This window comes from Chaetodon trifascialis, chromosome 4 (genome assembly GCF_039877785.1).
Source record: "Chaetodon trifascialis isolate fChaTrf1 chromosome 4, fChaTrf1.hap1, whole genome shotgun sequence".
Classification (NCBI taxonomy): domain Eukaryota; kingdom Metazoa; phylum Chordata; class Actinopteri; order Chaetodontiformes; family Chaetodontidae; genus Chaetodon; species Chaetodon trifascialis.
The window spans coordinates 13,288,816-13,303,967 of NC_092059.1; the positions used below are offsets into that span (position 1 = coordinate 13,288,816).

Here is a 15,152-nt window from a genome sequence, read left to right on the forward strand (position 1 = left end):
CTGTTTAACTTGCTCTTCCTGACATTTCAGTCTCACAAAGCTGGCTCCAGTTCAAAGTCTGCTGCAGAGGAAACACACCTTTCAGGAAGAAATCACTTTTCTACCCTCCATCTTTTCCCAAATCCTTCTAATTCATCACATTCTTACAATCTGCTTGGCTCATAATTGGTCGCCCTCTGCAGACGTGGTATCTCTAATCGTTTCTCCTTATTTCATAACATAAACCCTTGTTCCTTCATCAGATTACACACATCTTATAAAGAAACCATACTACACATCAACTGCAGGGGGCAGTGACCCATTTCTGTACAGTCTGCTTCACTCACATTGAGAATAAGATTCACAGAAGTCTTGTGATATTTCACATATGTTAGGAAGTATGAGAGCAAGCTAGCATAATATTTCAAGCAAACTAGTTTTAGCTCCGACATCCTCCTAAAAAGAATAACTTATAGCTGAAGGCTGAAACAGTGAATATTGCTTGTGTAGGCTGAATATTTCTTTTCACCAATGCAGTATTTTCTGAATCGCTCCTGCACTCTTATTCATGCACAGCGGAATCATCTGTACCAAGTACAGGATACAGACTAATAAATTAATTCAACTCATTTAATCCCACCTTATGTAACACTTTAATGCTTTTAAGGGAGGGGTCATGGAGGCCCGACACATTAGGAGACACTGAATACGAACAGTGACCCGTGTAAACATGTTTATCTGGCAGTGTGAAACATTTGTTGCTTCACATAACTGATATTCATCACCTGTCTGGATAAGAGTCCACTAACCTTTCATCATGGCCACAGCATCTGACTGACCTCTTGCCACACGCTGGCTTAAAAAAATACTTCAAGTACTTGCCAGAGCATATGAGGGAAAAAGGGCTTTCAGCTTATCCAAATATGAATTCTTTATTAGTTAATTAAGATTTATTAGATTAACTATTAAACTGCAGTGTTGTCGTATAGTTTCAAATAGAAAGAAAGCTCATAAGGAGCCCTCTGCCTTTCTTCAGCCACAGAGACAGCAGCAGCTGGAAAACACCTTCGCTTGTTTTCTGCATTTGAACACTGCATTATGTAACGCTGGAGTCACTTACATTTGTGTGGCAAAGTCCTGGCTGGGGTCGAGGGGGGAATAGTCAAATATCCTCTGAAGATTACCCACATACCTGAAGATCAAAATACATGTCACACACACACAGACACAAGACCAGTGGAAACACATGAGGTGTTACTGAGAAGACGCTAACACCTTCTGCTGGAGGCCACGTTACTTATTTAAACACCCAGAGTTGTTTCAAAACAAGTGTCAATTTTGCGATTGCCTAATCCAGAGCTGGACAATCAGGAAACAAACAAAAGAAATATAGATTGCCATCAATTATAAGAAATATTTCATGGAAACTGACTTAAAAACTATAAAGGCGGGTCATATAAAGATGTCCATCATGTCCATGTGAACTCGTTCAAACTGTTTATTTCATTTATCAATGATTGGTATATTTTGTCAAATTGTAACATTAAAAAAATAATTTTGACCAGTGCATCTGCCATTTAGTTTCATGTTGCAGAGGAACTTACTTATCAAAATGTTGGTTACAAGATCTCTTTGGCAGCTGAAAAATACCTGCTAATCAACCTAATGAAATAGTAATATTTTAAGTTCCATGATGTATGCATGAATAATTTAACTAAAAGTGAAAAAAGAAAAAGTCTTCACTTAAAGTAATATGATCAATAATGTAAAAATATCTCCGTTTTCCGTGAAGTCTCTTCACAGTGTACTCACATCCTCTGGAAGTCTGGGATGCTGAAGAGGACCTGCATCACCGTGCTGAGGTAGCAGCTGTTGCCCAGGTTTTTGATGCCCGTGTAACCAGAACCAAACACCGCCTTCAGCTTCATGCCAGACTCCTGGATCTCCTCCCATTCACTGACCCGCGGCCGGGAGTTGTTGTCTGTGTGGTGACCGTTCTCTGTCTGCAGGAGGAGATAGAGCTCAGTGTGAAACCTTCGCTGTGGAAGACTCACATTCTGGCTTTTGTATGGTTTGTTCACAGCTGAGACGACTTACTCTCGTCTGCATCTGCAGCATGTCTATTCCAAAGTGTGACAAGTGCTCTGATATGTGGGGGTCCAACACAGCTTCCTCCTCCTCAAATGAGTAGACATCTGAAACCCAAAGACCAGTTAGCTGATGTGATTTTTAATCTGACTTTATAGAAGAAGCATATCAGTTCTCTGGTGAGCAAGTCCACCAAAGCACGCTCTGAAAATCATATGTGCAGACAAGCTAGAAAAAGCATTCACATTTGTGCTTCACCACTTTATCAAATAAACCTGTCCAACCTAATTAAAACAAATGGTGGTGGCGTATTTACATACATCAGAAGGATAAAACATCAAAATCATCTCTGAGTGCAATGCTATGACATCATCATCTCCAACAAAATCCCCCAAAATAATCACAAAATGTAAATTAAATCTCTGACAAAGAGTCAATAAAAACTGAAAATGCTAAACTTCATGACAGATAAAGCATTGTACTGAAGGGCTGTTGTACTGGATTGCATTAGACTGAGCAAGTGCACAAAATGTTGTGTGTCTCAGACCTGCTCCGTCTGGTGTGATGGTGTCCAGTTTGACAGCCAGGGGGTGGTTGGTCTCTCTGTAGTGCTCCAGAGCGTGGCCGTTGCCTCCGCTCCCATCAAAGAACCACTTCCCACAGAGCACTGCTCCGTCCGTCAGGTTCAGCCACAGGTTCTCTCTCATCTCGCACTTCTGACACTTCCAGCCGCTGAAAGCAAAGAAACACACATTCTTGATTCTGAATTTAGTGCTGCATGACTTTCTCAAAATTTCACTTTTGCATAAACAGGGACCAACTTTGACAATTAGTATTAAATATCAAAAGACACCTGTGAAAATGATGAGGAATCGTTTATCTATTCTAACAGTTCCACTGTTCTAGTGAAATGCAGAAGCCTGAAGCTGTTGACAATGTCAGAAAATCTATCGCTGTCTCTAAAGTGGCTTGTTGCTAACCAGAAATTTAAGGCCCACTATGTAAATGACACAGTGGAGCATCAGTGTAGCTTGTTGTCTTTCCTACCTGGGTGGGATCCTGACCCCATTATCCAGCTGTCTGAGGCTCCTGGCATGTCTGGACACCTGGATCTCCTCCTCCCAGGATTCAAGCTCCTGCTTCTTGTAAGCTGATGGTGAGTTGAGCACTGCATCACAGGCGATGGTCACCTGAACGTCAGATGAAACAGCAGAGACAGAATTAACTTAACTGGAAGTGACTGAGGTCATACTGAAAATATATCAAGAACCTCCCTCTGTTTTTAACAGATATAAGAGTTTATTTTTATTACTGTAGAAGCATTAAACTTCTATCAATCAAACTTAAATGTAAGTCATCAATAGCAGTAAAGAGAAAGAACAATGGTTGACATGCAAGATCTATGCAAGACATTGTGAAGCTGTAAAGGGACTGATCCTGCATAGACAGAGTGGCACTAAATTGCTACTGTAGTGCAGAAATAAACCATGCAAAACACATTAAAACAAAAGAGGCACTCACCAGAAACACCACAATTTGTACTCTCACAACATTGAATGACACATGCATAAAATAATTGAAAAAAATAAGACTTCATGACATGCCCAAAACCAAGCCACATTCAGTGTAGAATCTCTAAAAACAACAAAAAAAAAGTCTCCTCTGCAAAGCAAAGGACACACAGAGCCAAAAGCGTCGAGGGCACCTGTACAGTATGTGCATCCAGTGGTTCCCCTGAAGCTTTTCTTGGTTTTTACACTAAAATCTTCCATCCAAATGATAAATTTTAGGTAAGCAAACAGCTACTAGAAGTTAGGGGGAACTCTCAGCTTCCACAAATCATATTCTTGAGTGTAAAATTTCAAATCTGTGACCATGAAACTTAAACCTAAACAAATGAATGGATTCAAGCTTGGACTTTGGGCCTGTCTGTCCAGTGATGGGGTAACCACTGAGTGCACCCCCCCTCCCATCCACATGCATGGAAACACTGTGCAGCAGCGACTCACTGACCAGAGCGGGCAACTCCTCAATATTTGGTAAGGGGATCTCGAAGTGGTCTGGAAAAATGACGAGCTTGGCCTGGTCTTCGTATTCATAGTCCTCGCCGTTAAAATCACGGTTTAGCTCTAAATCTACAGGGGAGGAAGTGAACATCCAATCAGCTGCTGTTGGACAGTGACAGCTGACTGTTACCTGATTTCTTGTTGGTTATTTTTATTTTATGTGTCAGTGAAGTCTGTTCTTTTTTTGTGTTCTTGATTCGTTCTTCTAGTCAACGCCATCACCGTCTGAGGATGCAGCAAGTACAAACAGATGAATCCTTGAACAAGAAAAGCATCAATGGCATCTTTTTTTACGACAGTGACAAGATGACACCATACGATGCGATTACTCTTCTGCTCAGACACAATTCGTGCAGAGCTATTTTTAGGAATGACTTACAGAGTACGGAGGATAGCTTTGTCTGTGCAGCTACGGCACATTATCGAACCAAATTATTGATTGATCTGCTTGGTATCGCTTGGTCCGTAAAATGTCTGAAAATTGTCAATAATATCCATCCCATGTTCCTAAAGCCCAATGTGGCACCATATTTTATCAAACCAACAGTCAAAAACCTGAAACTTAAGAAACTGCTTAATTGAAACTGATCAATTGTTTCAGTAGTTTTTCGACTTTTAGGTTTGTTTGTTGTAACACAAATGACGTACTTGAAGATTATAGGCACATCTGATAGATATTTTTCTCAATTTCAGTCATACTTTGCGTTACAGTAAGACAAAGAGAGGCTGAATGAAGACACTGGAACCAGAAACTATTTACCATTTTGGCAGAAAAAAATGTCAAAATTTTCCTTCAATCAACCAGTGGATTAATCAACTCATCATTTCTGCTTTTTGAAACCTTGAGAGAGCGTCTCCATATAGAGTTGTCTGCCGTCCACTCCAGCCTAAAGTGGCCTCATGACTCATGAGAAGCAGGACCACAGGTCATCCCCGGTATTGTTATTGTGCCCGCTGGTTTCATGGTAACGACTGACGTTACTGATTAGATCACTGGTCTTGGATGGAGATGACGGTGGAGGCACACATGCCCGCTGTTACATCAAACATCCAAAATGGACGACGGCAAGAATCGTCCCAGAGGAATGAGAGTCTGACAAGTTTGTACAGCGGCCAGCTCGAAGGCAGTGGATGGTAAAGTCTGTCAAACTCTGGACAATAAGAAAACAGGAACATCGATTGCAAAGATAGAGGTTGAGTGGAAGGAATTCCTCCGCCACCATGGGGGAGGGAGGGAGGGTGAGAGACACCTGGTCCTCTCCGAGCAGCGTCATAGCTGCAGTAGAAGTGCGTCAGCCTAAAAGGGAGGTTGACAGGTGGCAGCAGCTGAGAGGCCGACAACCACCACCCCCTCCCCACACCAAGGAGGAGGAAGAGGCCAGGCTTTGATTTAGAACAGTTACCAACCACAGATACAAATAAATGGGCTATATTTGGAGCACAGGAGGAAGAGGAGGAGGAGGACGTCTCAGCCTGGGAAATATCTGACGCTTTGGGTAAAGGCCGGCTGGAGGGGCAGCTGGCGGGTCACCGCAGTGCAACAAACAATAACAGCAGCTTGTAGTGGAGGGTGTTCTCTGAGCGTAGAGAGGCGTCTCTGACCACACAATTCACATTGACTTTAATATTTAATCACCAACTCAGTGCAAAACATGTCAAATGTATCCAGAAGTTCACCTTTTCTTCCATTACCAACAAGCCTCAGTTTGTTTTCAGCGATGAAATGAAAAGCAGCAACCAAGACGGGTTGAGTCCAGCCTCTAACCAGAAGAGGAATACAAATCCTCTTACAGGAGAGGGAAATGTACTTTTTACTTACAATGTTAATCGAATAATGTTTTATATAATAACAATTCTGACTGGCAATGCTTGAAGGATTGTAGGGTTTTTACTGGCAATGGAGTATTTCTACCCAGTGGTCTTGCTAGTTTTACTGAAGCAAAGCAGTACTTCTTCCACCCCTGCCTCTAACTGACGGGCACCTAACTTACCTAGAAACACTTTTCCATTTCTTCTTCTGGGGATGGCGCCTCCTGCAGCTCCTGTGGCTTTCTGTGGGAAACAGGAAGGAAGAGATTAAACCGGATCAAAGAGCCCTCGTCGCATTAAAAACACCTTTTATTACCTTTGATCATCCTCTTTGTAAAATGCTGTATAAAGCTGGTATGCTTTGCTGTGACAGAAGGTCCAGATGGTTGTCATTTTGTTAGAAATAGATGCTGGATGCTCCAGTTGCCAGGTCAGGTTACAAAGGAAGGGGAAAACCCCCTTCCATGTCATGGTCAGAATTAAAGAATGATAAATGAAACCGCTTCAGTTGCACGGTCTGATTTGTCGACTTCAACAGATACCATTTACAGTACGTTAAACGTCATGTGTTTGGGCCTGTCTTTGCCTGCAGAGTGTGTCATCATGTTTCTCTATTTACTGCACCACCTGCTGTCCAGAGCTGAACTCAAATAAAATCATCAATCATTCACAGACATAGATGAACTTTTTCAATCGACAAACAAAAAGCACTCAAATCCACTAAAATGCATATCTGCCGGCACGAAAACGACCCAGTGCCACCGACTGGTTCATCCTCCCAGGCTCAGGTGAGGGAGGAGGACGCAGACAGGCAGAAAGACAGAATGCTGACACACTCGCGGCCAAGTGGACTCATGGGAAAAAAAACAGCCGAGACGGGAGGCTGCAGAATGTGAGCAGCTGTTTCTGGCCAGATCCAGGCATGGAAATAGCAGCTCTTTACAAAGCAGAGCTTATCTGAGGGCAATTAGAGCCAGTGAGAGAGCACAGCAGCAGCTAAGGCCTTTGTTGTTCACCATCAACTTTGCAAAAGAGGCTTTGTTTTGGATCCACAAGGGTTTGCTCATTGAATTTTTTATACATAAAGGGATGGACAAAATAACAGGAACACCTTCCAGTGTAATGCAATCCACCGCAACAACACCACCACAAACTTCAAAAGTTACCACAGAGCTGAATCAATAGCTCTCTGCCTAAATCTCAACAACAATTCAGCAGTCTTGAAAATATTTGTTGCATGGTTGTTGTTTAGGATGCATTATACTGCATGTTGTTTTAGCATTTAATATACAGATTCTGTTACTCCAAATCTCGTGTTGTGGTAACACTTAATTGTACAAGTCTTAAAATATTTGCTTGAAAATTTCCAAGGAAAATTGGGATTCTGTGTGTTCGGCTGATCTGCTGTGCACTCACCATAATGTTAATTAATTAATTGGAAGAGTAACAAATGAAAACTGTCTCTAATGTCCACATAATTAGTACCAAATTAGCAGGTTCGTTCCGAGCAGCTTCATAGGAAATTATTAGGAAATGAAGAAGCTGGAAACTAAAGCATTACCAATATGGATACAAAGACAGAGTCAGAGATCATAGTCGTGATATGGGGAGTACACACAGGCAGATACAGAGCTGAAAACTGTCTGAAGGTCAAAACAGTCCAATGAAAAGGCTAGAACAAAGTTAATATGTTCATCTTTTTCAGATTAAATGTTCACGACAAACTTTGGAGCTCCAATTATATGCAAGTGCATGCAGTGCATCTTTTTACCTAAGGCACCTTACAGCAGTGCGAATTCAACCTGTAATCCTGACGGTGTTAATGATGTGGCCTACCAACTGAAGTACACACAAGTCGAGTGTTTTTTAACTGTGGAACGGGTCACACTTGACTTTCAGTGCCCCTACCTTTCCACATTACAAGTTAAGAAACTCTCAAAGTGTATTTATAGTTTGTGCACAACTATCACAAATGTGAATTAAAGGTGGAAAACGTACCTCTTTGACATGTCGTTTGAGGTGCATGTAAACACTCTGCCCTGTTTTGCGATAATGCCTCTCCACATGTTCTCGTCCAAAGCCCAGGAATGTGTTCATACACACATACAGGCCTCCCTCTGACTCCTGCAGACCAAAACAAACAGTGGCAATGAACAGCAGCATGAGGCGCACAACTGGCGACACAACTGCACATTTAACACATTGAAACCTTGTAAAGTCATGAAGTCATGCACAGAGCACAGAAAATCTATTCAGATTTTTTATTCATAATCAAGGTCTTTGAAATGGTAGTTTGCCTCATTTCAGAGTACATTTAAGAGGCAGAGTTATAAAACTTACAGTGTGGTGTGTGTGTGTGTGTGTGTGTGTGTGTGTGTGTGTGTGTGTGTGTGTGTGTGTGTGTGTGTGTGTGTGTGTGTGTGTGTGTGTGTGTGTGTGTGTATCCTCATACAAATATTCCTTCTAGCGATGCATTTTCTGGTGTAAAAATAGGAACGGTGGCCTTTTACCTTCATTAAGAGTATTTCACAACAAAAATAGGACAAGAATAATCACTTCTGTCAAAGCAAATAACTGTTATGACAAAAACAGTCTACTTTGTTCCACACATCCTGGCACAAGTGATAAAAATTGAACACAGTATACACAGTGGAATAAGAGATGTGTGCCAATGATTCTGCGAGCACATTTTCAAAAAGGCGGTCTTGCATCTTGACAAACAGCCAAAAATCTGTTCCAGCACTCTTGCACGGATGAAAAAAATCTCACTTTTACAATAAAATGCTGCTGAAAGCCTGCTTTCTACTGTAAACCCATGAAGTCAGTCACTTTTGACACATCATTTTAGCCACAGAACATCTCAAAAATGGGGTTAATCTCTGATATTTTGTTTTGTACAGGCAATATGCTGAATTGTGTTGCTGTGTAAAGTGAAGAATATCTGCATCCTGTTTCACGCAGCTCCTTAGAAATTCATTTCTTGACAAAGTAGAACCCCTTTTCTTTTGGACACCAGCAGGTTTTGCTCTAGTTTAAAAACACAGCCATCTTATTCATTATAAACCTGCTGGTGAGTCCGCGGACTGAAGCCCTGCACAGGTCACATCTTAGTTTCACTCACTGCATCTAAACAGCTTGTTACAAGATGCAAAGGTTTGGTCATTTTGTCACATTCGAAAGATCTGCGTGTGACCTTTAAGGCGCTTTCAACACCTCCACGCGTGGACTGCCAGGGAGACAAAATACATCAAGAATACCCCTTAAAAACCAACCTAGATCTGCAATCAGTGTGGGCCATATGAACCCCTGTGATAAACCTTTAAGTGGCCCAGAGTGACATATGAGCTTCAACAGTGCAAGGACAAAAATAAACCAGTCCTCAGGCCAGCGTGATGAACTCCAGACAGCTGAGTCACCTTTAAAAAACAGTTTCAGATCAGAAAGTGTTTTTTTTTTTCCTTGTTGTTGTTGTATGTAGAAAATGTTAAGAGTCTTTACAAACACAGGAGGCAGAGGCTGAACCCTGCGTCAAATCTGTATGCTTAAAACTTGAAAAATGAAATTACTATTAACCACAGGAGAAACAAAATATGACTAAATAAATGAAAGCATGCATCAAAATGAGTCTTCTTTGAACTCTAATGACAATAAAAACAGATTAGAAAGGTCCCTACACGTGCACTAAGAGCGTGCTTTCAGTCAATATGTGAGTATCAGAGCACCACTATGGACAGCATGATGAACACAGAGGTGAATTTTAGCTGTTTCCCGACAACCTGTCATGGCTGCTAAGGCTTTTGAGCTGCATTCAGAGCTCAGGGCAGGTGTATGAGCTCGCAGTTTCGATAGGTTTAATTGGCTGAAGCGGTGATGTGGCCTGAGGTGGACCGACCACCTCCCCCTGCACAAAGGGAAACCCCTCCATCCCTCTCTCCCGAGATGTAAACAACATTTAATTATTTATTTCCTCTCAAGTTCAAGAAGGCGGCCATGGAAACACACACACACGTTAGAGCAGATTCACGTGCGGTCATCGCAGACTGTCCTGCGACGCACAAACAAGCTGTTCGTGTCTGCGTGCGCAAGTGCGTGTGTGTGTGTATGTGCGTGCGTGTGGTGAGGGCGTACAGACACTTACTGGGGAGTCGAAGGAAAAGGCGCACTCGCTCTTGAAGACCCTGTCCCCTGTCCTGGGCACTCTGATGGTGGGCATGAACGGGACCAGCAGCTCTCCGAGGTCTGCAGCCATCTTCGCATTCCTGCTTCTCGCACCACAGTGCTGCGGAGCCACCGGAGCAGCGCTGTCAGAGGAGAGGATGCTATTTTTAAAGCACTCCGTCTCTACATTCCTCCAGCCAGCGGGATGTGACGCTGAAAAACATAAAAATAAAATGACAGAGGGGTGGAGGGCCGGCTGCTACTCAGGCTGCAAAGCCGAGGCCATGGAGGCTAACGTAGTTCTTCAAAAAAAAAAAAAAAAAGAAAGGGGGGAAAGAAGAGGTTTGACGTGCGCAGATATTACACGCTATTGTTGACTGTGGTGACGCTCTGTGCACACAGGCGTATTTACCAGAAGCGCCCCTCCCACCTCTGAGGATGATTCATAAAGCCACCCACTCTTACTCCAGCATGTTTCCCCCCTCCAGGAGGCAGGATTGTGAGGTGCATTTTGGGTTTTAATTGCGGCCGATTGCAGCATCGAAAGGCTGCATCAGTCGGTTCATCTGCAGAAGGTTTGCTTATTAACATCGCAAACTATTAAAAAAATATGTATTTCTGTTGCATTTTTGTGTCTGTAATAAAACATATGCTGGAAGTCAGGTGTGAGAAGAGACACGCTAAAAGGATCGTTTCGTGCAGCTTATAATATATGATCAATATGTTATTTCTACATCCAGAGGGCTCTTTGTCCACGAGACATTAATCATCCGGTCTGCACAGCTCTGCCACCAGGTGGACGCTCTCGTTAATAGCAAAAATATATATATATAAAATCAAGCAATTCGTTTGACAAAATTGAGTCCACTAAAAAAAAAAAAAAAAAAAGTTCCCCCGCAGTGTGCCCTAATGTGTTATTTGTGGCAAATGCTTGATACTCTAGTTTTTAAAGGCTACATCCTGAGCGACTTTGACATGTTTGTGCTTATTTTACAGCACAGGTTAAGTGTTGCATAGGGAGAAGAAATGCAAAGGATCTAATGGATCTGCAGCACCTGGACTACTTTAATTTGTAAAAAGTTGTACTGGCTGAGACGCAGGTAGTTGGTCTGTCACAGGACTGACAAACATGCTGTTGATTGACAAGCAATTAGGGAATCCTGAGTTCAGCCATTTAGCATGTTGCTGGACTGTGAGAGGATACAGATGCAGCAGACCATACACTGAGCCACTGTGCTGCCCAACAGTGTAACCCAATCTACAAACACTGACAGAACTGCACCCACTTGAGGTAAAAAGATTTTTGCAGCATGAACCCAATAAAGACACAGGAGGACAAAAATATTTGAGTACGTATATACTTTATTTACGCAAGAAGAGGAAAAATGTACAAACAGTGAGACTGATCTGCATGATGCACTGATGGCAGACACATCTCAATTAACTGTCGGGATCTGCCTTGTGGCTGTTGTCAATCAGTTCCTTGTCGAGGGTTTTGATCTGGAACCAGGGCCCGTCTCCCCTCTGCCTCATGTGCCTGCGCACCTCCAACTCTGTCAGTCTGTTGATGACAAACAGGCAGCAAATTAATAAACTCACGCTTCAGAAATGGAAAACCAGAGCGAGCTGTGAATCCCAGAGCGGTGCTACAACACCCTTCACTCACTTTTCACAAAGCCAGGAGAAAGGAAATGTCTTTCTTCAAGCCTTCCTTTATGCTTGTACACTGAATATCATTAACATGGCTTTAACTGCACTTAGTCCCACACAGAAACCAGACTGGAATCTAAATGCTTGACTGTGTTGTGTAGGTCACTATCATCCAGAGTCGATCATGCTCTGTGTTCTGGTGTCTATAGAGAGGATTTAAGGGATTCCTCCTGCGCTGTCATGGTCCCACTTTGGTATCAACATACAAGGCAAAACAGACATTGCAACTATAACAAAAACCAGCTGCAGATTGCTGAGATTTGGTGTCATCATGGTGGGAGCTGTAGGGAGAAGAATTTTCTCAGGCAATGCACCAAAAGGCAAAGACTCCTTTGTCACGTTCCACATGATCTAACATCTAGTACATGTTACATTCATGGTGCTTTGGACCAAAGACAGCTGTTTGGTGTGTAAAATACAATCCATTTCAGTCTGGAAAGATACGCTGAGAATTACTATTTAACACTCAGCGATATGTCTGAACGAGTGGCTATGGCAGCCCATCTAGCAGCCACACAGAGAAAACTTCCTCCTCAACACCTTCAGTGAAGTGCAAAGTAGATTTGTGATGCTGTCGCTGCTGAAGTTTAAGGAGAGTTTAAGGCCACTGTATCACAGCTGCTTTCTGGCCTTCACACATGACAGGCTTTTGGAGAAGAAGCAGCAACGTAACACAGCAGCATTAACACCCACCTCATGTCTGACTTTTGTTTCTCCATTTGGATTACAGCCATCATCTTTTCATAGTCCTTCACTGGAGAATCATAGATGTTCCGTGCAATCCACCTGGTGATGGGGTGCTGCAACGGCACAAAAGACAGAAGTGTTTTTAATGACTGCAAGTGCATTTGATCCAAATAAATAATCAGAGATCTTTCTGTTGAATGGGGTAATTATTTAGCTGAACAATTACTGTGACAATATTAGATTTTATCTATCTGTAGATTTCTCTACAACACTGCTACATGAATGAAAGAACTGTACCCAGACTCCTCTCTGAAAGATCTATAATTACAGAAGTCTTTTCAGGTCAAAATAGCTCTTAATATTGCACACAATGCACATAAAACATTCCATACAAGAGGCAAACATGGCTATTTTAAAGGTTGGCACTGCATCAAAGGCTTTGTGGTGACAAGGGTGCTTCTGGTATGCACATACTGTGATGGCCAGTTACAAATTTAATGCATGCATGAGCCTATCCTTCCCCAATCAGGGTTCAATAGTGGCACAAAAAAAAGAAAATTTGTAAAAGAAGTAATGATATAAGATGCTAGCTACATACCTTGTGGTACTCCCAGTGCTCGGGCTCGTAGCCATCTGGAATTTCTGCCAGCTCTGCCTCACCTTCACAGCACAATCACACTCAAGATCAATCAGAAGTAACATTATGTGACTTATTTTGATTTAAAAAAACGTTTTTAACACATACGCCTACTTACCAACGAAGACATTCACACATGTGACAAGGATAGCCACAGGAATGCCAGTCAGCAGAAAATAATATTGCTGGGAAAAAAAGGGCAAAATTAAATACTGCAAATTCTAATGCTGTTCTACACGATCAAGACCAAGCCAACATTTATTCATACAACTTCAAACAGTGTGGAAGAGGCTGAACTTGAGTAAAATTATGTTACAGGTCTTTAATATCCTTGTTCAAGTTTCAAAAGCTTCACGAACAGCAGGCCTCCATTTTAGTGTCTTGGCTATCAACACACAAATGTTTATGAAGACTGACTGCTTCTGGCATCGACCTTATCATCTACTAACTCCCAGCTCCCAAATTTGCCCACAGACGACCCCTTAGCTTGTCATGATGATGGACGATGAATGAGGTGGTGTTACGGTACTCACCAGTAAGCGCAGAAATCTCTTGTCATAGTACTCAGTGGCTTTGATGACAAACACTTTCTTTCCATGACCCCAACGAACGGCCACTGTAAAACAAGGCAGGGGACACAGTCGTGACCATGTTTTCCCCAGGTAAAGTTGGGGACATCGAATCAAGAACATGATATCAGACGAGACAGACTGGGTTTTTTGGTTATTGTGTTAATGGTATGTAGATTCAGTGTTTCTTGATTTATAAGGTTGAGGTCACCATCCTGAACTTCCTGGACTGGAGCATCTGAGTAAACTGTGTAATTAGTGCCTCATTATATATACTTAACTGATGATCATTCCTCAAATGTGTCAGGCTGCAACTAACAATTATTTTCAAGGTAGATTAATCTGTTAATTATTTGTGTAATTAACAGATCAGTTGTTTAGTCTTTAAAATGTCAGAAGAAAAGCCAATCGGTGTTTCCCAAAGTCCAAGATGATGTCCTCAAATGTCTTTGTCTACAACCCAGTTTACTGTCACAAAGAAGTGAAGAAAGCAAAAATATTCAAATTTAAGAAGCTGAAATCCGAGAATTTTTACTTTTTTTTTCTTAAAAAATAAAAATAAAATAAATACTAAAACATATTAATCGACTATCCAAATAATTGGCCATTAATTTAATATTTGACAACTGATTTATTAATCGTTTCAGCTCTACATTTGTGTCTTAAATAAATCAGGGGTGGGCAACATGAACAAAATCACTGTTATGATCATTATCACAGCTTTATCATGATATCAGCACGTTGTGATATTTACTACGTTTTACAAAACGATGTAGCAAAATGTTTAATGGGCATCAAAATGAGTCAAAAGGAGTTTCATTAAAGTAAAATTTAACAAATTAAAAATACACATATTAGTATGTATGTGTATGACAATACTGACAGGACTATATTCGGAGACAGAACACACTGTCATTCAAACGCTAGTACCTCACCAACCAAATACCTTCTGCTCTCATAAAAAGGGCAGTTTATGACTGTCATCAGCTCACAAGAAGAGCCAGCAGCTATCTGTAACTCTGAAAGTACTAGCTTAACGTTACGTTTTTACTTTTTGTTGACAGCAGGGCTAACGTTATCAACTAGCTAATGTTAGCAAGCTAACAAGTCCCTTCGCAAGGTCATAAGAAGAGACGGCCACCCTTACGTTCAAACTTCTCACTCTTTACATGAGCAAGGTGTCTCTTACCTTTCTCTGTCCGTGGGATTGTCCGGGTTAGTAACTTTGCCGCATTATTTCCAGATTTCAGAGGACTCAGTCTGGCTGCAAAAGCAGCAGCAGACCTGAGAACACTCATTCCCACCATCGTTACTGTGGGATGACGGTTCAACAACGTGATCTCTGATTCGCTGATTAAAGAGGGACGCGAAAACCGCCATTTTTGATAAGGGCAGACACATTAATTCGTATTCTAGTTTCGCGGTATTTTTGTGTGGGTAAAGCATGAG

The 15,152-nt window shown here is 41.8% G+C and overlaps 2 protein-coding genes across 3 annotated transcripts in view; both read right to left on the minus strand.

The window, feature by feature from the left end:
• Positions 1 to 10,406, minus strand: part of usp13 (ubiquitin specific peptidase 13) — a 30,158-nt gene extending 19,752 nt beyond the window's left edge. For both annotated transcript variants that reach the window (XM_070960882.1, XM_070960881.1), the window contains exons 1-9: positions 10,081 to 10,406; positions 7,941 to 8,066; positions 6,125 to 6,185; positions 4,081 to 4,202; positions 3,115 to 3,257; positions 2,615 to 2,799; positions 2,077 to 2,174; positions 1,792 to 1,982; positions 1,100 to 1,171 (exon numbers count right to left, since the gene is read on the minus strand). In XM_070960882.1, the coding sequence (XP_070816983.1) occupies positions 1,100 to 1,171; positions 1,792 to 1,982; positions 2,077 to 2,174; positions 2,615 to 2,799; positions 3,115 to 3,257; positions 4,081 to 4,202; positions 6,125 to 6,185; positions 7,941 to 8,066; positions 10,081 to 10,191 (1,109 nt within the window). In that variant the 5' untranslated portion in view covers positions 10,192 to 10,406. The remainder of the gene's footprint in view (positions 1 to 1,099; positions 1,172 to 1,791; positions 1,983 to 2,076; positions 2,175 to 2,614; positions 2,800 to 3,114; positions 3,258 to 4,080; positions 4,203 to 6,124; positions 6,186 to 7,940; positions 8,067 to 10,080) is intronic.
• A 1,041-nt stretch (positions 10,407 to 11,447) lies between these two features.
• Positions 11,448 to 15,017, minus strand: ndufb5 (NADH:ubiquinone oxidoreductase subunit B5). The gene is made up of 6 exons (XM_070961091.1): positions 14,893 to 15,017; positions 13,668 to 13,750; positions 13,253 to 13,319; positions 13,096 to 13,157; positions 12,504 to 12,610; positions 11,448 to 11,661 (listed from the first exon to the last, which is right to left on the minus strand). The coding sequence occupies exons 1-6, from the start codon at positions 15,008 to 15,010 to the stop codon at positions 11,541 to 11,543; spliced, it is 558 nt and encodes a 185-aa protein (XP_070817192.1). The 5' UTR covers positions 15,011 to 15,017; the 3' UTR covers positions 11,448 to 11,540.
• Positions 15,018 to 15,152: the final 135 nt, after the last annotated feature.